Source organism: Podarcis tiliguerta (genome assembly GCF_965153285.1).
Source record: "Podarcis tiliguerta genome assembly, chromosome: 3".
Classification (NCBI taxonomy): domain Eukaryota; kingdom Metazoa; phylum Chordata; class Lepidosauria; order Squamata; family Lacertidae; genus Podarcis; species Podarcis tiliguerta.
In genome coordinates, this window is record NC_139536.1 from 79,350,252 (window position 1) to 79,375,463 (window position 25,212).

General features: G+C 42.2%; 1 protein-coding gene across 1 annotated transcript in view; it reads left to right on the plus strand.

Annotated features, from left to right (window-relative positions):
• The window catches only part of IBTK (inhibitor of Bruton tyrosine kinase), a 44,033-nt gene extending 38,139 nt beyond the window's left edge, over positions 1-5,894 (plus strand). Inside the window, exons 26-29 of the mRNA XM_083431141.1 lie at positions 2,458-2,592; positions 3,310-3,381; positions 3,469-3,601; positions 4,870-5,894. Coding sequence (XP_083287267.1) covers positions 2,458-2,592; positions 3,310-3,381; positions 3,469-3,601; positions 4,870-4,995 — 466 coding nt within the window. The 3' untranslated portion in view covers positions 4,996-5,894. The remainder of the gene's footprint in view (positions 1-2,457; positions 2,593-3,309; positions 3,382-3,468; positions 3,602-4,869) is intronic.
• The last annotated feature ends 19,318 nt before the right edge of the window (positions 5,895-25,212 follow it).

Consider the following 25,212-nt stretch of genomic DNA (forward strand, 5'->3'; position numbering starts at 1 on the left):
TCATAAAATTCCTTTGGCTGCAAAAAATGGAAAATGGCAAACCCCCTAAAAGCTTTAAGCAGACCATCAGTGTGAAATCTTATAGTATTTTTTTCTTTAAAAAAATTTATGGCTCATTGGATAATGGAATTTATTTTAATGTCCTTTTTGAATATATATATATAAAACACTACTGCTGGATTGATGACAATTCCTCATTAACAAACATGGTTCTCATTAAGGATACTTGACTTAACTAATTTAGAGTGACAGAAAAGAGTTTGCATTTGTCTTAAGCTTGTTGAGTTCTGGTATAACCCTGACTGCTTTGAAGCCCAAATGTACTCACATGCATACATTTGGCACCACGTTGAGGTTTCCGTGCTTGCAGTATGTGGCATTCTCCAGAACTTTTGTTTTGCAGTGAAACAAGATCCTTGTCTTGGAAATTCAGCAGCTCTACTGGCAAGACAACATGCCAGATGGGTGTGGGACCTTCTGGAACTTTCTTCTTCTTTTTTTTTTGGTTGACATGGAGACTCAATATATCTTAAACCATGCTTGCCAAAAGAAACCTCTAGTTTCATGGTTTGTGTGTGTATGGGGAAGAGTTAGGACTGTGGAGTGTTCTTTGAAGATTAATTAATAAAAACAGCGTTGAGCATTTTTGGAAGCACAATTGTTGGCAAGCAAATAAAAGGTTGAAGGTAAACTAGCGCACACTCCCAGCAAAAAATACCTCTGACCAAGTTTTCAAGGTGCCCTTATTATATTAGTATTTGGTGGGGGAGTGCAGTAATACCTTTGCTGAGAGATGCTGCTTGCATATAACATTTCAATCATCTTCTGACAGGATGGAATAGAAAGCTAAATTGGCATCATGGCAAACATTTCAGATAATGGATTTGAATTTTCATAAATAGCATTTATTTCACTTCTGATGCCTAGGGCTTGTGCTATATTAATTAACAGTTACATGAAAAAGCTTGGAGAAGGTTGGGATGGACTTGACCTATAGGGGCTAGCAACATTGACACTTCAGTTATAACCAAAATCTGCACAGGAATGTATCCTAGAGAATGAGAGCTTTTAACATCCAGCAGGCAAAGCTTGGAGCATGATACTTACTGTGTACAAGTAAAGGGCTGTAGCTCAGTGGTAGAGCACCTGCTTTTTCTGGAAAGTCACTTGCCCTCTGCCCATCATTTTCCGCAGTACTGAGCTCATTGGACCAGTGGTCTGACTTAGTATAAGGCATCTTTCTATGTTCCTCACTTGGGGCTTTTTCCTAGTTCTCTTTCCTCCACTGTCTTTTATTAGGCCTTTGCACCAGCCTCTAATTCAAACAAGACTGAATTATAGCAGCACACAAAAAACACTTTGCAATAGGAGAGTTGTATTTACTGCTATGCAAAACAGATGGAATAGTACAGTTAAAATAAGCCTTGCTTACTAATCTGTCCAAATAGAAATATGCAACTTCCTTTGACATTGGCCCAAACCTAAAGACAGAGACAGGTTTCAGAGCTGCAAGGGTAGTAGCGGATGACTTTCTGCATGGCTTATATTATTCTCTTCAACTTTGCTACAGCAGGGATGCTGACTGTGAGCCTGTGAAGTTATCTTGTATTCAGTCTGACTGTTTCAGCTCTCAATGATCTTTCAAGTCTCATTCAAAAGCTTTCCCCAGTCCATAGGAGCCAACTTCTAGGGGCCAATGTCCCTTCACCCCCCCCCCCCAATAAAATATTTGAGGGAGCCGGAGCCCTCCAAAGTCAATGGCCATTGTCATTCAAATGGTATGTGTGCCATGTCATGTGATCAATTGTGCAGGGTGAGGCTTATCTAGCCCACCCAATATTTTATTCAAGTTGGCACCTCTGCCCTAGGATCTATCCAATGGGCAACAATGTTTCAGTGTAACTAATGGTAATGTAAAGTGATGCCTCACTGTTTGTGAATAGTTGGGGAATAACCAGATCTTCTTTTACCCCCTGTTCCCAGTTGCATTAGTACTAGAGTATGTGTGTGCAGCCTTCATCCATCTTTGGTCTTCAGTTGTTGTTGGACTACAATTCCTGTCATCCCCAACCAGTCTCTATGGAATGTGTAGTCCAACATCTAGGGACTCAAGTTGGGGAGTGCTGGGTGAGGCTAGTAAGCACTTTTGCCTAGTAACTCCTGTCTATTTTGTAGGGTCTTCAGTATACTTAAGATGACTCAATAACTCCAGTTGGTTGGTAGGGTATAAATACTCTTAAGTAAATAATAAACAGCCATGGACATGCAACAGATTTATGTTAATTAGGATTTTCACACAATTTTAGTCTGTTGGTAAAATAATTTTCAGACAGAAAAATCTCTAGGATCTTCTGGAAGTTACAATATAGCAGTGTTTGATTCATTTAGTTTGGGGTGACTCAAATATAGCACAAAAGGTACAAGGGTTTGAGACTTTATCCCTCTTTTCTGTTAAAGGGCTTCTTCATTGCAATCTGCTTCACCAAAGTCATTCCGTAATCTCTTGGAGGAGGGGAAAAGAACAGTTGGTGCCCGTTCTGGAAAGCATTGTGCTAAAGTGATGGAAGATGTACAAGATCAAAAATCTCTGAGGTGAGAAAGTATAACATTTATTTGCATGTTTCTGGCAAGCACGGAAGTTGTGCACATCAATATAAAAAGCTATTTAAATACTTACATACAGAGCATCTCATTTTAGTTGAATATATGTTCTGATAGCATGCTGTATTTCATTGTTTTAAAGCTATCATAAATTACTGAACAGGATAAATGATAGATCACTTACGGTACTTCCTTAATATTGTATAGATATGTCTAATTTGATAGCTTAATCAGTGAAGTGGCTTAGGGAAGCTTATTTTCAGAAGCAGTTCAAGTGAGACATGTGTATAATGTTACTTCTTTGAGTTTGCACGCCAGTTTAATGTAAGTGAAGGAGTTGGGGGGGGGAATAGAGAGAGAGGTATAGTCTACTTTCTGTGTGGCTGTTAAAAAAAATAATCTCTACCTTGAGCCATGCCATCCCATTAGTGAAGGGAGGTGACTTCTATCCCCACTTCCATCCTTTTCATAAATAGATGCCCTGGTTTCCATAGATAAATAAAACCTGCCTTGCTTTTTTTTAAAATCAAAATGGAAAATGTGGGATTTATTTAAAATAAAATAAAAATAAAACAAATTCTAGTCAAAATATGTATTCCTCATACTATTCCAGAGACCAGAATTCATGTTGGCTGGCAACCTTTTTACTTCCTTAGGTGATGTTTTTAATCAACAGTTCTTCTGTTAATATTTTATTTGTGTCTCTAGATGCTCAACTGCCACTGCTGTTGGGGCTGAAAATCAACATTTTAATGAACCAACACTGTCGGAAAATCTAAAGTAAGTTGGATTTGTAATTAAAAGTATTTGTAGTAAAATGTCTTCTGCGATGTGGTGACATCTTTCATTTGGTAATCTACCTTGCAGCCCTTGGTTAGCAGCATCCGTTATGAGTCCAGTTGTAGCAACAACTATCACATTTGCAGAAATTGTGGAGGAAGAACTCCAGCAAGAAGCTGCTCTCATCCGGAGTAGAGAGAAACCTTTAGCTTTGATCCAGGTAAGGCAAAATGCTCAGTACAATATGTTAAGAGTGGCTGATTACCATTCTTTTAATTTTATTAAGTACATTTTTACAGAGACCTTTGGCCCCAACAAGCTGCTTACAACCACTTTTTGAAAATACAATCCGATATAACATTGTTTATGATATGCTGTGTTATTCACATGCCCTCAAGTCAAGTATTTTCTTAATGCCAGTTCAGTATTATTTGTTTATTTCTCATTTCATAATTCCGCCACCTTTTAGGTGTTGTTGGACCACAGCTCACCTCATTCTGACTATTGGTCATTCTGGCTGGGGCTGATTGGAGTAGGGAGTCTAACAACAGGGCTGGGAATGTTCCCTCGAATCTCTAATCTAGTCAACTTGAATCTGAATAGAGCGAACCAGGAGCCTTGAACTGTGTTTAATTAGGGTTCTAAAGCCTAACTAAGCATGCAGTTGGGGCAGGGGAGAAGGAGATGCACACAGACCTACTGCATCCTCTGCATTCTGTCCACACACCCCCTCCAAACTCACAAATCACCCAATGCCTTAAACTGCTCCAGGCCCAATTTGCTATGAGATTCAGCTGGAGCAGTTGCACAGGCCAGTCCAACAACAACTGGAGGCCCTTCCCTTGATTTAACTAGTCCTAACCGATAGTTAAGGGATGTGGGTTAAACCACAGAGCCTAGGACTTGCTAATCAGAAGGTTGGCGGTTCGAATCCCCGCGACGGGGTGAGCTCCCGTTGCTCGGTCCCTGCTCCTGCCAGCCTAGCAGTTCAAAAGCACCTCAAAGTGCAAGTAGATAAATAGGTACCGCTCTGGTGGGAAGGTAAATGGCGTTTCTGTGTGCTGCTCTGGTTCGCCAGAAGCGGCTTAGTCATGCTGGCCACATGACCTGGAAGCTCTACGCCGGCTCCCTCGGCCAATAAAGCGAGATGAGTGCTGCAACCCCAGAGTCGGTCACGACTGGACCTAATGGTCAGGGGTCCCTTTACCTTTACCTAACTGATAGTTAGATCTATGTGCTCAGTTGATTCCCTTGTGCCATGGTTCAAGAGAAGTTGGATGTGTTGTTTCCTTAACGGGAGAATGTGGGATTACAGTTAATTACGTCTCACGAGGCTTTGCCGTGCTATTGAGTTTGCCAGAAGATTTGGGCACTTTGAGGCTTAAGGGTCTGGTGACGTCCGTTCTTCTCTGCTTGTGTAAACATCATCCTTAGCCCTGTCAGATTTCAAAAAATATCACCCTCCCCTTTCTTCCTCTCTTCTTCCAGATAGAAGAACGTGCTATCCAGGACCTGTTAATCCACTATCAAGCAGTTGGCAACCCCGATGAGTTTGTTGTGGTTGAAAGGTCTCCACAAGGGCCAATAGCAGCTCCAATGTGGAACAAGCATTGATCTGGACTAATCTTGAATTTTATGAAGATGTGTGCCCTAAGATTGAGGATAGTAACGTGTGTCCATCTCTTTTCAACATAGTACCTGCTTTGAAAATGTATCTTCCTTATCCGACTGCATTACTAATTGTTCATATTAAGAAGGTTCATATTATGAAGATGGAGAATGAAGTCTGCATATACTTAAAACTAAGTATATGTAGTTTTAAGTAGGGCTGTATGAGCTTACCCTTTTAGTAATTAGCAAAAGGTGGAAAGCCAAGTGTGTTTTTCCCCCAGTTAACAACAGCTGAACTGTCAATATCATGCATACATGTTGAATTAATGCAAATGAATGATCAGCCAGAATACCACAAATTTTGATTTCCTAAATTTTGTTACTGTGTGTGGAATAAGAGAAAAAGAAAAAAAATGCTGTCTGCTGAAGCAGTGGTATCCAATGTCTGGTATGTTTCGGTGCCTCATTCTTGCTATTCTGGACAATGCTTGTTGCCATCATGCCTTATACAAACAAGTCTGTACTGGGTAGGCATTTCGTGCTGGTTTAAGTAGGTATTCAAGTTCTTCTGAGACTGCCCTTGTAATAATGCAGACTTTACTGTTCTGGGAGTCCAGATCAAATAGAAAAAAGGCATATTTTGGCTTGTATGGCAAAAATGGGATGGGGGTAGGTAGCAGCAGGCTAAACTGCAAAATGTTTCCAGAAAAGCACATGCTATTAATGAAGCATTAAAACTATTCATACAAATGAGCATTGCATTTTGACAATTTTCACTTGTAACAGATGCATTGGTACTCTGTGTTCAAAACCCTATGCCTGATTGTAGATGATTTTTCTTGTCATTGGAAAGTCTTATAAAAGAATGTTTGTTAACTGTATTAAAAGTGCTGTTGGTCCGATCAGAGTTTGTGTATGTGTGGGTGTGGGGAGGCCAAATTTCAATTATCTCAACATTTGTGGAAATGATGGGGAAGCTTTGGAGATTGTTGAACTCCATCCCTCTGATGTGACTGCAACGTCTTTCACTCCTTTGACTTGCAGGGTTGATTTGACTGGTCTGATTGACCAGGTGGGTGCTCCCTTCCTCATTCACTACTCCTTGGCCAAAGGTATGCGATAGCTACACTTCTCTGCTAGAACCTCCAAACTCCCATTAGCCACAATCAACATGGCCAATGATCAGGGATGTTGTTAGTTAGAGCCGCAGTTTAGTCACCAGTAAGGTAAAGGTAAAGGGTACCCCTGCCCGTACGGGCCAGTCTTGACAGACTCTAGGGTTGTGCGCCCATCTCACTCAAAGAGGCCGGGGGCCAGCGCTGTCCGAAGACACTTCCGGGTCACGTGGCCAGCGTGACATCGCTGCTCTGGCGAGCCAGAGCCGCACACGGAAACGCTGTTTACCTTCCCGCTAGTAAGCGGTCCCTATTTATCTACTTGCACCCGGGAGTGCTTTCGAACTGCTCGGTTGACAGGCGCTGGGACTGAACAGCGGGAGCGCACCCCGCCACGGGGATTCGAACCGCCGACCTTTCGATCGGCAAGCCCTAGGCGCTGAGGCTTTAACCCACAGCGCCACCCGCGTCCCTTAGTCACCTGTAGTCTACATTAAATGTAGTTGTATCTCATGGTATGCAGCTGAACACCAAAAATTACTCTTTAAACACAATAAAGAGCAAGTGGTGGTTTAGTATGAGTTACCACAGAATACACAATTGATTAGCGAGTTATTTTTCTGGATTAGCTGATTATTTTTACAGCACCCTCTGTTGTCACATTTTAATAACACATTTTTAATGTTCTAGATGACTAGTGTAGATCCGCCCTCTGTTTCCCCCCTCAAGAAAAGGTCTTTCATAACGCTTCACATATACAACAGGTGTACCAATGGCTGATTTTCTCATGTACTGGTGAAGGCCCTTTTTGTGTGGGGAAAGAGTGAGGAAAAGACTGCACTGCGCAAGGAGTTTTCAAAATACCAAGCATAAAGACAGTTGACTAGACAAAATTCTTATTATTGCACAAGAAAATAATGGAGTGTATAACTGATAATTCCTAGTTGTTAGTTGAGCAGTATGTTGTGGCTATATTCAGAATCAACTGATGAAGGAGGACTCATGACAAATATCATGGATATAGCATAACTCTTCCTCTGTGTGACTAAAATTACTAACCTTGGTGAAGTTCCACAATTAGAGTTAGTCCTTGGAACATCATCTGAGCTTTGTTGACACTATTGGGGAATCATAGGTAGTTGCATTTTCTTGTTCACTCTCGAGTAGTAATTTCAAACATACAATGAATATGCTTCAACTGCATGCCTGTCGTGTTATGGTCATTTTATTTATATATTTTTTAACCTGCCTGCTTCTCCCAAAGGGACAAATCAAAATTTGGAGAAGGTGCCAACTGTGAGCTCCTGACTTTGCTTTAGGTCCAGATTTAATCCTTTCCTCCCCCTCCTCCAGTTCGTCTGTTATAATTACAAAGCGAGTCCCTTGCCAGCGACAGTCGCAAAATAAATTAGCACTGTCTGGCTATTAAACTGTTCCTTCTGTAAACTCTTTGCAAATGGGCAAAAGTCCATCACTTCATTATTTTGATGTAAATGAATTTTGTACCCTTGAACTCCAAAAAGTAGACTTTGCAATATTACGTACAAAGGAATTGCATGACACACACTCAGGATTGGTGCTGCTTTTAAAAAACTTGTTCTAGGTTTAAATGTAAATATTAGGATTCCCTAAAATTTATTTATATATTTCCCCGTAAAACAAGATGGCTTATTATGGGGAATGACCTCTTTCTTTGAAGGATTGCCAACTACTCCCCAAAACTGATACCTTTACTGGAAAAAAACAAAACAAAACACAACTTCAGTTCTGAATACTGTAGGCGGACAGTTAATGGCACTGTGTGTGTCATCTGTGAAAAGTGACACTGCCAGTGTTTACACCAGAGTCATCTTAAGCACTCGTCGAGGAAATACAATCACCAGCTATGATGTTCTCTCCTTTGCAATAGTATCCTAGCATTTTGGAGCTTTTAGAACTTTTTTAGCCTGCAGGCTGTGCACTCATACTTGGCAGCTCAAAAATTGCACACCTGCTTATGTGTTATTAAAAAAAAGAAAATTCCCTTGCCAATGAACCCAATTTTCTCCTACAAGGCAATTCCCTTTTCCCTTCCTGTTGCCAATCCGTTACACAAGAATTCCACACAGGACCACTGTCCTCTATTAAAAAAATCCCGTGGGAGTCTTGCACCGAAGCTCAAATACAGTGTGGGAAAGCCATAAATGCACAATGTGCAAAGACTTATTTGTGTTGCCTATCGGGCTATGGCAGAGGAATAAATACGGATATAAGCCCAACAAACAGAAATTGTATTAATGCTACATCAAAATGCCATTGCAAAATTCAAGAGTTTCTGCATCTGCTGGAAAACAACCATGGCATATTTCTTTAAAGAGAAACACAAAATATTAAAAAAGAAGAAGAGGAATGCACAAGAAAAATGCCACTTCTCAAAATGGAGGTGGCGTTCTGGACTTGACCAAGGGATTATTGGATGCCCTCTAGTAACAAAATATGGAGAGAGAGTATGCAAGCAACTCCTACAGGTGAACCCCAAATAAAACAGTTGTGTGTGTATATCTGTGTGGTTGCCTTGGCGCACAGGTGGGAATAATTTCCTTGGGCTCATGTTAAAGTGTTAACCTCTAGGCGTTTAGGTAGAAATGATCCTAGCAAAATAGTGGCAACCAAACTATAGATAATAACATCCTCAAACCATTAATGTTGACGTGATCCTCAAAGTTACCCATGCTGAGATCTCTATCAGGGTTCCGTTCACTCTACAAATACTCCATGTAATTTAGGACTTAACTGCAGCATGCCTAACCGCTGTAGCTTAACATATAATGTTGAAATGCAACTACTTAAATACTTATTCACCTATGATATGGCTGCTTCCAATCAAGTGTTAAAAACAATACAGCATTAAATATTAAAAACTTCCCTAAACAGGGCTACCTTCAGATGTCTTTTAAAGATAAGATAGCTGCTTATTTCTTTCACATCTGAAGGGAGGGCGTTCCACAGGGCGGGTGCCACTTCTGAGAAGGCCCTCTGTCTGGTTCCTTGTAACCTCACTTCTTGCAATGAGGGAACCGCCAGAAGGCCCTCGGCGCTGGATCTCAGTTTCCGGGCTGAATGATCCAGTGCTTGTAAAAGGCTCCAGCATTCCAGGTGAAGCATCCATGACTTGCATCTACTATTTCAAGGCTTGCTATGATTTTTACCACTACGGCGCTCTTTTAGGAAGTGAACCCTCCACAGGGTTTCTAAAGCTACAAATTCTACAAAGTTCAGCATATCCCATGCAAATCAGACTGTCCTCGATTGTAAACATGTAGCTGATTTTTCCATAGCATGGTGTTGATTGCATTCCTTACATTTATATACTGCCTTTTCCTCCAAGCAGCACAAGGCAGTGTACATGGTTCACCCCTCCCCATCTTATCCTCACAACAACCCTGTGTGGTAGGTTAGACAGTGGCTGCTCCAATGTCACCCGGTAACCTTCATGAATGAGTGAGGATTGGAAACCTGGTCTTCCAAGTCGTAGTCCAAGGCTCTAACTCAGGGCTTTCCAAATGTTCATGTTGACACACTTTTTAGACATGCATCATTTTGTGACACAGTAATTCATCTATACACTTAGTGTCAGATGTTCACCCTCAGGTAGGAGAGACTGGATGCAGCAGAGGGACTCTGTGTCCCTCAAAGCTCTCCCTAGATCATGTTCCCTACCCAGGTCGCACCTTACACATGCCTTGGTCTATGCGCTCCTCAGGTTCTTTGGACTGGCTGGAATATGTCCTTGGAACTATGTCATGATGCCTCTTGCTTGCCTGAATGGAGGATGCAGAGGATGGGTGGGTGACAAACTGGCCTTTTCTACAGGTGGGATGGAGTATGCTTAACAAAGCCATTTGCCACTGGCTCTGCCTATGTTTTGCCTCTGGCCACACCTACTATGGGCTCTGCTGCTGTCCCAGCTCCTGCCAACCTAGCAGTTCGAAAGCACGCCAGTGCAAGTAGATAAATAGGTACCACAGTGGTGGGAAGGTAAACAGCGTTTCCGTGCGCCCTGGCTTCCATCACTGTTCCATTGCACCAAAAGTGGTTTAGTCATGGTGGACACATGACCCGGAAAGCTGTCTGTGGACAAACACCGGCTCCCTTGGCCTGAAAGCAAAATGAGTGCCGCAACCTCATAGTTACCTTTGACTGGACTTAACTGTCCAGGGGTCCTTTACCTTACTGTTAAAAGCTAAGTGTTCTTTGAAATTTTAGAAGTCCTGGTTTTCCCTTGCAAAATACAACAGCATTTCCCACCCCAAGTGCTGCTGCTCAAACTCCCCCCACCCCCACTTTATACAGTTCAAGATAATAATGATCTCCTGCATTACATCTGTTTCAATCCTAGTTGTTTACAGTGAAATTGGCATAAGACATGATTGTATGTATCTGCAAGATTCTCTTGCTGCTAGCTTTTCCCACCCGAAAGCAAACAAAGGCTTTTGATCTGTGTGGTACACAATGGTATCTAAAATGCCAAATGGTTGCCTTGTTTGAACCAGGCTGACCCAAGTGATTATGTTGATTTTCTTCTTTCATAGGCCATTTCTGTTTACCTTGACTTTTGCTCTATCTCAAAAACTTCAAAGCAGCCTACATTATTGTCTAGTCCTTCCCCTAATCAAACTATTCCTGTGGCCTTCTTGCATCTTCAAGCTGCTGTTAATTTCCTCCCAGACTGTACTGTACTTATACCACCAGCCATAAATATTCCTATTGTCTTGTTGCTTAATGCAGATGTTCTTATTTACGGAGAGGAGATCAAAGAGCTGCCAATTAATGGTTAAGTCTGTAAATGTTATACAAATATTCCTTTGGTTCTAAGCACAATCACTTGGGAACAAGTTCCTAGGAGGACCAAACTTAGTGTTGGGGGTGGGATTTCATTAGGATTGTGTATGGGGGGGGGGGAAGGTTTATATTCCCACTTCCTGTTCATTTTGATCTTGATCACAACCAGTGATTATTTGCATTTTTTAACCATGCACATGAAATGTAGTAACACACTTAAATTTACATTTAGTTTCGCCATGAGTTTCAAAGTACAACAGGCATGGGATCGGACACATTTTCAAGTTCTGAGAAAGCGGAGAGCAAGATACAGCTACAAATTGTAAGATGTGAATGCTAAACAGCCTTGCTTACATAGGAAGCTACCTTGCACCAAGTCAGCCCTTGGTCCATTTAGTTCAGTTATTTCCCACACTAGCAGGAGCTCTGGAGAGATTTGGTCTAGTAGCGGGTTGGACTAGATGACCCTTGTGGTCCCTTCTAACTCTACAATTCTATGATTTCATGACATTTCCAGTCCTACCTGGAGATGCCAGGGGCATGTGTTCTACTCTAGTCCTGACAAGGAGCCACCTTCTGGACCTGGGTGTATGTATATAGACTCCCCCCACCCCCAATATATAGTCACTTTCTAAATAAGCTGCTCAAGAGAAGGGCTGTGGGTCAGTGGTAGAGCATCTGCTTGGCATGAAGAAGGTAGACATACAAAGGCAGCCCTGTTTCGGGAAGCCAGGTGTTTTGTTCCGTTCCATTATACAGTGGAACCTTGGTTTTCGAACTTAATCTATTCCGGATGTCTGTTCGACTCCCGAAACATTCAAAAACCAAGGTGCGGCTTCTGATTGGTGCAGGCGCCCAGGAAACAATAGCCGACAGCCACATTGGACGTTCGGCTTCTAAAAAATGTTCAAAAACCAGAACACTTCCGAGTTTTCGGCATTCAGGAGCTGATTTGTTAGTCAACTAAGCCATTCAAGAATCAAGGTTCCACTGTATTTCATTGGAAACTGCCTAGAGTGGCTGGGGCAACCCGGTCAGATGGGCAGGGTACAAGAAGTACATTATTATTTTTCATTATTATTATAAGGTATCAGGTTCAATCTCCAAGTAGGTACTGGGAGAGACCCCATCTGAAATCCCAGACAGCTAGCCATTGTAGACCAGGGGTAGCCAATGTGGTGCCTTCAATATGCTGTTGCATTGCAACTCCACCTGCCTCCGTGGCCATTCTGGCTTGGGCTGATGGAAGCTGTAGTCCAATAACACCCATAGGGCACCACAATAGCTATCCCTGGTGCAGATGAACCAATGGACTGACTTTCTATAAGGCAGCTTCCTATGTTCCCAAGTCAGTTTATGCTGTAATAAGGGTGTGGAACCTTTGGCCCTCTAGAAGCTGCTGGACTACATCTCCCATCAGCTCCATAAAACACTCAAGGCTGATGGGAGTTGTAGTCTAACAACATCAGGAGGGCCAAAGGCTCCCCACCCGTGTCCTACAGAAATAAAAACTTTCAAAAAAAGAAGTTGCCTTTCATACTTCTTGCAGATCTTAACGGGGAGGTGCTTCAAGTTTTAGAAAGTGACATAGGAGAAAGCCTCAAGATGGCAGGAGGAGGGGAGAGAACAAAAATGGCTGGCTACAGCAGCAGATCCTGCATATTCAGTAGACAGTAGGACATTAGGAGAGAAATGTGTACAGTGGTACCTCGGGTTACAGACGCTTCAGGTTACAGATGCTTCAGGTTACAGACTCCACTAACCCAGAAATAGTACCGCGGGTTAAGAACTTTGCTTCAGGATGAGAACAGAAATGTGTGTGGTGACGGCGCGGCAGCAGCAGGAGGCCCCATTAGCTAAAGTGGTACCTCAGGTTAAGAACAGTTTCAGGTTAAGAATGGACCTCCAGAATGAATTAAGTTCCTAACCTGAGGTACCGCTGTATACTGGAGCCTCAAATAACTTTGGAATGACCTGCAGCGAATCTGAGCATCATGAAATGTTCCAACGGCAGTGAGTGAGGTCTAGAAACTTGCCGCGCTCTGTTTATGAGTGTGCTGTATAGAAAGATTGCCAGGATTCTTTGGTTGTTGCCCCAGTTGATCCTGGGCACTCAGTCTTTTCACAATCGCAATCAGCTTGCAGCCCAAGCACCGCTGGACCTCCAGGCCTAGGCAAAGTGTACCTGCCCAGGTCCTGGCAGAGTACAGCCAGCTGGTTCTGAGAGCCTTGCGGCTCCCACTCTGCCTATTCCGGTGGGCTCTGGGCCAAGTCTCGCTAAAGCAACAACTTTGCTTTTATCTCCACATCTTTCAGTTTTGGAAGCTCTGCTTTCGGAAGTATGCGGCAAAAACGCAGGGGGGGAAACCCGTTGTAATTGCTTCTTAAAAGTTTCTTTTCTGGTGCATAGCCTCATCTCCTGACGCATAGCCATTACGGTGCTGTGGTTTCATGTGCCTTTCTCTCTGTAAAGTCAACCCAGTTGAAATCTGCGATTGTAACAAGTGAATTCCGCTGAGAACACAAAGCGTTTTTCCTCTAGTTGGGGGTGACTCATCAGCTCTGCCGTCTTGCGCCGTGACTCATCCTTGAGGGCTATTTTCTCCCTAATGTAATATGGGCAGCCGCTTGCCACATCTGCTAAATGTCATTGAGCAGAGCATGACACTTCATTAGAAAGCGGTATGCTTTCTTCACCTGGTAAAAGCGGCAGAAACAATAGGCGGAGGGGGAAGGTGGGAGCACTAATTAAAAGTTCAGATTGGAAAGCGCTGTCTGTTTCTCACGCACGTCAAGCCGTGTGCCTCAGAAGAGGAGGAAGGAAGGAAGGAAGGAAGGAAGGAAGGAAGGAAGGGGGGCACCGATGAACGTTATCTTCATTGTGAAATTCAAATCACTCCTTTGCAGCTGGTGGCTTTTGGCAACGGGATTTGCACCAGGAGAGGGAGCTGAATGCTTGGCAAATCTTCGGGGATTAAGATGCACTTCAGAACACCCCTGCTTGGGCCCATTGTGGCACATAGGATCATGGATTTTGGTTTAAGAATTGACAGATCATTTTAATCCAACTCAACGTCTCCACCAGCCAGATGCCCCAGGGAAGTTTCTAGGAAGCATAATTGAGAGAACTGTTCCCTGTTTCTTCCTAGCATGTTGTAAAATGGTTGCTGCCCAGGAATATACAGATTTGATTTCTTGCTGTTATCAGTGCTTTTCCCCCCTGGGGGTACGCAGGGGTACGCATACCCCTAGACATTTTGTGAATCTTTGTACTTTTGTCCATTTGCTGCCTTTATTTCCCCCCGATTTGAACTATAAAATGGTGATTTTCTTGAGTCAAAATGAGAGTACCCCTAAACATTTTTTTCAGAAAAAGGCACTGGCTGTTATGGCTAGTAGCTCTTGTCAAGAAAACCTCTGCCACGATGAACGGGGTTATAACTACTCTTGGTCCTGCAAACTTCCAGAGTGGGCCCATGCCTATAGCCACAGCAGCATTGGAACTGCAAGTTAAGTTAGTGGCCAGGAATGCTTTTGACCATCTCACTTAGGGGGCAAATTTTGTTTCTGTGTGTTTGTCTGGGCGGTACCATTTCAGACTGCAGCTGAAGGACATGATCAAATGCCTCTTCATTAGGCCAGCTAATGTTCTCATGAACTCATGAGAAAGTGCCATGAACTGGCAGGACTATGGGAGAAGGAAGAGGATCCCAGCAAGGGGAGTAGCCAGGAGTGGGACACACTGGGGATGGGGAAGGAGAGATTGGTGTAGGAAGTACTCACAGGGTAATTGGCAAGGGGATGGGAGTCAGTGCACAGGAAGCAGAGCAGTAGGACCCATCACCAGAGCCAGAGGGACCCATAACTCCATGAACACGGTGGGCTCTGAGGTGTAGGGAGAAGTGGCATGGTGCTCCAAGCAAGGGCCCACACAGCCCAGCTCCCTAGCAGGCGGGACTCGCTAGCTCTGGGAGGAGGTCTATGATTCCTCAGCTAGAGTAGGTTCAGAACAGGTGAGGGTCTCATGCCTCGTCAAGCCCAGATGATGCAACCAGCATGCAAAGTACAAAAGGGAAGCAGAGCTGAGGTGCTGTGTCTGCTCAACTGCCCACGTTGATGGGCCTCAACTTGGATGTTGAGGATCTCTGTGGATTCTCTGTGGATCTGTACGTGGACACCAAATTGTCTGTGACCAAGGCCTACAATACAATCACATCTGTTGAGACTCACTGGACACCAGACATTTCTCAGGCTACAATAACGAACAAGCCAAGTGAAAAAAGCAGATCAGCAAGGCCAGGTTGGTTCTGCGTAATACTCTACTACTTGACAGAACTAGAAAATAAAATGGTAGTCCAACACTTACAGTGCCTAGTTAAAAGTGCTCAAAAGTATCACAAGCTACACTATCAAGGATATATAGCTGTGTGTGTAGGCGGGAGTGTGCGTTTACACCTGTGTATATGGGTACATTTGTTGCTTTATGGCTACATTTGTGGTTTTTTGAGGGAGGGGCTTGGGCTAGGTGACCACAAGCCTCTCAGTTCTTATATGGGGGGAATCGAAGTGTGATTGGGGCCCATGGCTCTTTCATAAGAGTTCTACAAAGGTTGGCAAACCCTGTGACTTCTACATTTGTTAATCTTTAAGGTGCCACAATACTTTTTTTCCCCCTCCCTGAGAGAGAAAAATGGTTACTTCTTTGGGGATTCAATATTAACAAAGCACAAGCTTATGAGGCGGAGATTTGCAGTACCCAACTCTGAATACTTAACTGTAGTAAATTGTTAATAGCCATATTGATTCATTATTCATCTAGACAAATAGACTTGATCCCATTAAGAAAACCGACATGCCTCATGAGGAGATGCTTCTTCAGAATGATATATAAAACCCAAGAGAGCTATCTAATCGCCACAAATCAATCCTTCAAGTGAAATGTATTAGAGGCATATGCGGAATAGTTAAATTTGACTGGCACATCAATTTTTGCTGTTTAATGATTAATTTTGCTCTAAATCATTTCTGCTTGTTCTTTGGTATTACTTTGGGATGGGGTGGGGGTGGTTCGTAGTACTTGTTCATCCACGTGGAAACTACTGGCACTGTCAGGTTCAACTGTGAATGTATCACATTGAACTTAGAAGCTCTGGCGACGAAGGCAGACAATCTTGGGGCTCAGGCAATGCTCTTGTCAGTTCTTACAGTAGAGCAGGACCTCTGACATCAGGGACTGTTTTGACCCCCTCAGTTTAGTTTGGTTCTGTTTGTTAAATTGCAGTGCTTATGTGTCCATAATATATTTTCAAAGGAGAAGGATGAGGAACAACCTGTCTGCCACTTCATGGCCTTCTAGCAGCCCCATTGGGTCTTCCAGCTGCTCCTGGTCTAGCTTCTACCCCGGGATCCACTTTTTGGGACCCTCCAAAAATGGTTGGGTCAACATCTAGATTTACAAGTGACAAAGGTGTAGTACTGGTGTAGTACTGGAAGTTTGAGACTGGTGAATTAGCTCCATGGAGGCTAACAAACTGGATGATATACAGTTTTTATTATTATACATAGGTGGTTTGAATAGGGTTGTGCTCTGTTATGGTTGGGGGTTTTTGTGATGGTTTTGTGTTGTATATTCTTGCTTTCATGGGAGGTCCCAGGCCAGAGATTTTACTTTTAAAGTATATACATGGTTTACATAAATAAGGATTGGGGCTTTCCTAGTCCCAAGACTTGCTCTTGAATATTCAGGTAGTGACTGTAATTCGGAGCACTTTTTATCAGCTGCCTGGGTCTGTCCTTTGTACGTTGTCAATGTCCAGATTAGAAGGTATCACATCACCCATATACAGGTCAGATTGCATCAAAACATTTCCTTTAGCATGATACAGAAGTAGGATTAAGATATCAGTGTCATTGGCAACCACAGTTATGTGGCTATATCCTGTTCAGCTTCTTGAGGGTGTCTATAGTAGCATGAATCAAAGTATGACCTTTGCAAGTCATTCCCAAGTATTGTTTCCTTCCCCTTCTGTTCCTGGAAAATGAAGTACTCTGCTTAGAAAACCTGGGGGAGCATTGCAGTCACACATGAATGCTTTGTGTGGCATTTCCACGGCAGAGTGAGGCAGCAGGTGTGCTGGTGGAAAGCAGCGGTGAGGTATTGAAGTTGTGTGGATTATATCCTAAACCCACCTCCTGCCCTCAGGTGTGATACTGTCCCTTCTCTTGCCAGTTCTTAGAGTCCTCCAGAGGCCTATAAGAAGCCTACAAACAGCACATGAGCAGAGCATCTCTCTTTGCACTTGTGATTTGCAGCAACTGGTACTCAGAGACATATCCCCTCCTCTGGTGGAGATAGAACACAGCTACCATGGCTAGTAGACTCTAATAGCCTCATCCATCATGAGTTGATCTAAACCAGTGTTTCTCAGACTTGGGTCTCCAGTTATTTTGGATGACAATTCCCATAATCCCTGGCCACTGGTGCTGCTAGCTAGGGATGATGGGAGTTGTAATCCAAAAACTGTTGGAGACTCAAGTTGATGTAAACCTTTCCAAATGCCATTCAAGTTATGTTTTGCAGGACCAAATTGAGCTGTTTTAAATATGTGCTATGTGAAGAAGCAGTTCCTTTTGTCTGACTCCCCAAACACTGAGCTTCATTAGATGGCCATGGGTTCTAGTACAGTGTTATGTCGGTTTTTTAACGTAATCCATTCCAGAAGACCGTCCGAATACCAAAAACTCAATATGGAAGCCTCAATACAATGGGGAAACTCAAAACGGAAGCCGCGTGGCACGTTCAGCTTCCGAAAATTATTCAAAAACCGGAGCAGTTACTTCCGGGTTTGGGGCTTCTGAAAGCTGAAACGGTTGATTTCTGAGACGATTGAAAACTGAGGTTCCACTGTATTATAACAAGTATAATAATATTTATTCCATTTTGAATGCCATGCATAATTCTATACATCTCTTGCCTTGTTTCTAAAAAAAAAAAAAAAAAGCCTCAAATAGTGTAACCTTTCCCATCCCCATTATCATTTTGGCTGCTTTTTCTTAATTTTTACTAGCTCTACACTATCCTTTTTGAGGTGCAGCTGCCAGAAGTGATTCCAAATGCAGCTGCATCATAGATTTGTATAATGGAATTGTGATACTGGCAGCTTTGTTTTCAGTTCCTTTCCTATTGATCCCTAACATGATGTTTGCCTTTTGCTCAGCTGCCCTGCACTGGGTTGACCTTTTTCATTGAGCCACTGAAATGTACTTGGAGCTGAGAGTGGATTTCATGCTCTTTATTCAGCTCATAGTGGTGAGGAGGAATGAATGTTCCCCCAAAACATCTGCTTTATATACATTATTTACACAAAGGGCTGCACGTGATTGGCTAATTCCAGGATTCTCCTGTAGGCCAATCAGGTTGTGGATTCACTTCCACCTGGAGCTGGATTGGGTGGCTCCTGCGGACCAATCACACTGCTGCATTCTGAATCCTATTGTTCTAGGACAAATCATATTGCTGCATTTTGGATCCTATTGTTCTAGAACCAATCATACTGCTGCCTTTTGGATCCTATTCAACTCAGTACATAACAGCCACCCACTCCAACCCCAAAGTCACTCACTTTTCTACTCAGTCACCATCAGTTCAGATCCCATGCATGTGACATTTGCCCCAATAAGCATCACTTTACACTTGCTTATACTGAATCTAAATCGCACTTCTAATGCTCATTCAGTTTGGAGAAATCAGGAAACTTAACCCCTCACCCCTCATTCCAGGTTGTTTATGAGCAAGTTAAAAAGTACCAGTCCCAATACAATTCATTGTGGGAGTCTACTTCTTGCATCCTTCCATTGTGAGAACTGACCATTTATTCATTTTCTCTTTTTTGTTTATTGTTCTTAAACTTGTTACCATTTTGTAAGAGGGCCTACCTGCTTATTCCATATTTTTTAAAGGTATGTGTTTGGTGTGTATAGCTGCTGGCAGATGAATTTCACAAGTGCTGTGAAATTAAGGCTTGAGAACCAAGTTCTGAAGATGGTATGCTTAGTCAAGCCATTGGTCAAGCTAGCTGAGTATTGTCCACAACACCTGGCAGTTGTTTTCTAGGTTTTCAGTCAGGAGACTTTTACAGAGACCTACTTGGAGGTGTTGGGGATTAAACCTGGGTCCTTCTGCATACCAAACATGTGATGGGGCATTGAGCTAACAGTCCTGCAAAGCAGTGGCGTTTGAACTTTACTTTTGAGTCCTGAAGTGCTCCACCTCATTCTACCTAATGGCTGGCTCTTCTCCCTTTCTGGAACCTTCTTTTCCATGGGTTTTGCCAAAGGCTGAGCCTGGAAAGCTCTCAGAAATGATATAATTCACTTAAGGAAGCATTTAGTGGCTAGGGATAAGTGTGGGTTTGTTTTAGTGGCATGTTTTCTATGTATTTTTGTTATAGATTTTATGTACTTTGAGGGGTGGGGAGTGGGACTTGGCATTTTTGTGACTGAACCCGAACCTATAGAATATGGCGAGTTAAAACTCTAAAACAAATCAGCAAGATTTTTTTTTAAAAATCACCCTTAATGGCAGGGGTAGGATACTTGTTGCCCTCTAGATGTTGCAGGACTACATTTCCCATCAGCCCCAGTCAGCATAGCCAATGATGAGAGATGATGGGAATGTTGGTCCAGCAAGCAGCAAGAGCTTCAGAGGTTTCCCATCTCTCCAATGCAGGACAGTCCATCTTGGTCTGTGTTGGTGGATGGTTGGATTTAGTTGCAACCCCTACAAAACAAATCCACCAAGTACAAATACTACTCAATAGGTATTCTGTTTACTAGAATTGTTTTTCTTTTCTGCCACATATAACATAATTGAAATCTTTCAACTTGTCTAAAATATAAACTCAACAACCATCTTAGAGTAAGTACTTTGCTATGGAAAACATACCCCCCCTACTAAGTAAGAGCCAAAGAATTAAAACTTGTCATTTCTCTATGTGGTGGCATAGAGTTTAGGCTTCCCAAGGTATAATAATAGCTGACTTTGTAGTGACCTTTATATCAAAACCAACAATAAAGGAGAAACCCTCATCTAAAACACAGTGATCAACTTGCCATTGAGCACTGTAGTATTTTTAGTTCTTGCGGCAGTGGTTCTCATGACACTGTTTTGAACCTGAAGAAAGGAAGAAAGGAACAGTTAAGCTAATCTATTAACATAATATGGGAAATAGATATATATTTGGATTAAATATTTGGGTCTAAAATAGTTGGCTAAATAGCTTTTCCAATATGAGTGGCAGAAGCCAAAACTAATTTGTTATTTTTAAAGAACTAGAACTGTTCATTCACAGAGAGATTCTTCCCCGATTTTATTATATCCTGTGCACTTACGCTGAAGGTAACTTAGGCAACTTGGAAATAAGACAGAATGATTGAATATGGTGGGACATCGCTTTGCCATTTGCTTGCACTAGGTAGTTGGATACCATCCTCTGTCTGTAAATAGAAAGTGGCCTTTTTGTTTTGTTTATAAATGGAAGTGCGACAGATAATACTGGCAAGTATCAATGTTTTAATTCGAGTTGCTCTGTGGTTATGTGAATATATTGCCTAATGCTTTGCATGAAACTCAGTGGTGTGAAACTTGTTCTCTTAATGCCAACAGACATGAAAACTTATTTCTCTCGCTGTGTTTTTTTTTTTTTAAAAAAAATATATTTAAAGTAGGCCAGCTGCCCTTCCACTTCTGTGGGCTTTTATCTAGCAACTAATTTCTTAAAGCTTTGGACCAGTGAATCAGTTCAGCCTACAAAGGTTACATTTACAGAAGGAGTCTGGAGCTGTCATCACTGTTCTTGATTCAATCTGAAAGAATATACTCACACAGCAAAATAAGCAGGATCAGTCCATGTCTTGGATATAATGAAAGCTATAAAGATAGTGGTAATGTCATTGAAGATACTTCAATGGGACATGTGTGGGGTGATACGGTGGCAGAAAGTGTTGAGGGGGATGGTGAAACAGCCAACACAACATATATTTCCCATATACATGGGTGTACAGTGGTACCTTGAGTTACAAACGCCTCAGGTTACAAACGCCTCAAGTTACAAACTCCGCTAACCTAGAAGAAGAAGGAGAAGAATTCGGATTTGATATCCCGCTTTATCACTACCCGAAGGAGTCTCAAAGCGGCTAACAATCTCCTTCCCCTTCTTCCCCCACCACAAACACTCTGTGAGGTGAGTGGGGCTGAGAGACTTCAAAGAAGTGTGACTGGCCCAAGGTCACCCAGCAGCTGCATGTGGGGGAGCAGAGACACGAACCCGGTTCACCAGATTACGACTCTACCGCTCTTAATTACTACACCACACTGGCTCTCTGGAGTTACCTCGAGTTGAGAACTTTGCCCCAGGATGAGAACGGAAAATGTGTGCTGGCGGTGCAGCAGCAGCAAGAGGCCCCATTAGCGAAAGCACACCTCTAGTTAAGATCAGTTTCAGGTTAAGAACGAATCTCCGGAACGAATTAAGTTCATAACTAGAGGTATCACTGTATGTGTTAATGGCTATGCTCTCAAAGGCTCTTCTGTCCTGTATGGCATTACTGAATAGAAGTGTGCCTCTCTAAGCAGAGGCTGGATGACCATCTCTATCATGGATGCTTTAGTTGTGATTCCTGCATTGCAGGGGTTTGATTAAATGACCCTCAGGGGTCTCCTCAAACTCAACAGTTCCATGGTTCTATGTGCTTTCTCTGGATTGGGTGCATGAGCTATAAAGAGGACTGTAATGTATTGTTCAGAAGGATGAGGGACTTACAATGAGGTGATGAACTGCGAATGAGTCAGCAAAGGGATTTTCTAACATAAAAGTCAAAATGTGCTAAAAACGAATGTCAAGTATATGGCTTTTCAAGCAGATAATAAATAGGCATTTGTGGCAGGAGATCTAGATATCTTTTCTCAATGTAGCACTTCTGCAGTGGAGGTACCTAATTTTTCGTGACACTAGGATAGCATATTATTTTGTCACTGGTGAACTGTCATTCTCGCCTGAACGGACAGCTGTGTCAGCCTGGATAGTGATAGCTTTGTGGAATGTAGTTCCACAAAGTGTCACAGACATCTAATGCATCATGCCTGTGATTGCATATTATTATTGCTTTGTATGTTATTTTCACGGAAATATGCATTTTTATGCACATTTAGTATGTGCATTTTTGTCCACTTTACTTGGCTGGAGAATGGCAGTGCAAAAAGAAGTGGAATTTTGAGGGTTGCGTTTTGATTTTTGTGTTGTTTTGGAACGTGCAAGTTAGGGAAGTTTGCCTTTAAAGGAGAACTGAATCAAATTTCTCTTCCATCCCTAGCTGCAGCAAAGAAAGTTGAAGCATGAACGTTTAGTTATGACTCTTGCGAAGCTCACTTAAACACACAGACATGCGCGCACAGAAGTAAACTCTGGTTATGACAGCTCCCCCAATACATTAGCAAAAGTTGTCCACAGAGCTGCTTTGTCTGAAAAGATCGTTATACTCTGCAACTTGCTGGCTATAGGCTAGCACTTGGTATCATACAGACACAGCATAGGGAAGGCAACAGCTGGAGCTGGTTTGGGACAGCAAATTTTGCATATAAATTGAACAGAATTCCAAGGAGAAAGAAAGAAAATACAGAAGATTTGCAACCCACCACTGAACAATTTCACTGAATGAAGTCCAGTATTGTGGGGAAAGCACATTCATTTTTCTCTAGTTGCTCTCTCTTCATACTTCATGGCTTTATAGACCTCTATCGTGTTTCTCTTATTCTTTTTTCTTATTTATCTTTAGGTTCACGGTACTATATATCATACTACTATAACCATAGTGGTTTCTGTTTCAGACTGAGCACAGCCCTTCAAGGTTTACGAGGTTTTTTTCCTGTGTGGCGGGGAGTTAAGGAAAAATATATTGTCATGATAGGACTTTTTATTCCAACTTAGAAAATATTGTTTTGAAGAGAATGTGTGTCATTTCTACTTGTCAGATCAGATGTCATTTAAACTCAGTCTTTAAAAGGAATTTGTGGCTGTACATATTTACAGGGGGGAAACAACACAAATTCAAAAATTGGGTTCTACCAGAAGGGCAAAAAGATCAATATTACCTCCTCTTGTGCTGCTTACGTACACTAAGTCCCTTAGGCAGTAGTGGCTTGTGCTCATTGAGACTGGTGGGGCAGAAGGCAGATATCCCAACAGTAGATTGGACCAACTAATTCTAGGCTTGTTCCCATCTTCCTTTTCACTGAGTCCTACATTGGCAGCAGTGAGACCAAGGAGCAGGAAGCTGGTAGGCAATATCAACCCCTCTAGTCTGGAAAGTAGGAAGGCAGGCAGGCAGGCAGGTAAAGGCAGGTGTGGTTGGTGGAGGCAGCAAACCTGCAACTGGAAGCATAAGTAAAAAAAGATCAGTAACTTCGGCAAACAAATGAACAAAAAATCCGCTCAAGAACTTTGCCATATTTCACTTTTTGAAATGTCAACCCTAATTCACCCTAATGGGCCAGTCTGCACTGAGATGTTTAAAAAAGAGTGTAACAGCATAGTCCTAAACATGCCTACTCAAAAATGGGGCTTACTCCCAGCTAACTGGGGTTATGACTGCAGCCTAAGAAGCTAAACCGTGAACCAGGAAACCCCAGGCTCAAATAATGATTTCTTCATGGTTTTTACCTCCCGTCTTGACACCCAGTCACAGTTTGGTGCTCCAAGGCGATCATTTTTGCACTCTTAAATTCAGTTCTACACATTTCCACAACAATTTACAATTAAAAAATCCTCACGAAAATTCACCAGTCTTTTAGTGCAAATTTCTCAACAAAATTATATTTGTATACAGTTTTGATTAATGTACATGTATTGGCAAGGAATCTTCCCCCCCCCCCCAATATGTGCATTGCTCTGGTCTTTTTGCCCTGATTGATGCAGTTTTGTGCCCATTACATGTCTATAAGGATGCAGTGCAAAATTCAAACAAATATGAATTTAAAAGGATAGCTGTGCTTCTATTAGTGCATTGTTTCAAAAAGTGCAAATTTTGTAAGTTTGCCTGTAAATTTGAAGTGAATTGAATCTCTGTCCCATCCCTAGCCACAGAATACTTGTTTTAGGTGTTTGATCATGAGCATCAAAGTGATGGTGTCTTATGAAATGCTTCTCAGCATCCCAGATACTCCTAGTAGACTTACCTTTGGGACTGTGTGCCTGAAGGTGCTTGGAGCTGCTCAATTACATAAAGAAGTGCAAACCACTAACCCTTACCTAGGCTACCCACAGTGCTCTCACATTTCATGGCTCAGCAATGGTGGAACAAAGCAAGTTTTGGAATAAAAGGAAAGTATCTTCAGTTCTTTCTTAATACTCCCCAGCTGTCCTCTGGCAACTTCTTTCTGCTACCAGAATCAAAACCGAGTCGGTAGCAGAACAAAAGAGATGCTGTATATGATTTGGCAAAAGAAATCCCTAGTGGTCTTTTTCCTCTCAGTTTATAGAATCTGCTTCTGAAGAGATAATTCCATAGAGGATTCCTGGAACTTTATGGATTCTTGAAATGGAAAAAGCTAATGGTTTCAGACTGTCAGCCCACTTCTTGGGCAACAGCTCTGTTGGACAGGCTAAGAGAAGCTATCTATTAACCAGCTTATTTCAGGCATATGGTACTCTGTTATCTTGGGGATGGAGGGAGAGAAAGAACACTTGGAAACATCTTTAACTGTCCCAGGCATATTGGAATTTCAAACCTGTCTATTAGCCAGACCAGTTTAATATTCTGGGAGGAGACAAATCTTGTACAGAATGTGCCTTTGCAAAATTCCTTGCATGAAAAAGAAATTGCTTTTTTGGTTTTACTGGCATAAAATATTGCAACTTTCTTCGTCTTTGCCTAGAGGTGGATTCTTTCAAATCGCATAAGCAGATGTTAAGCAAAGAGAACAAAAATCGTTTGTGTTTTTAATGTCATTCAAATTAGAAAGCACTTGACTGCACCATATTCTGATTAAACTTGGCGCAGGCATCCTATGTTTATATATGGTAGAAACAACCCTCAGCTTCTGGAGTGTGGCTTCACTTCCAGCTCTTAGTGATTTCAGTTTTCAAACTTGAACAATTAATGATAGGAATTATGCATAATTTGCATAATTATATTTGCATAACAATAACAGGATGAAAAGCTGCTTCCCATTTAATTTTTTGATTTTTTACCCATCCTTCTCCATGAGGTTTCAGGGCAGGTTACAACA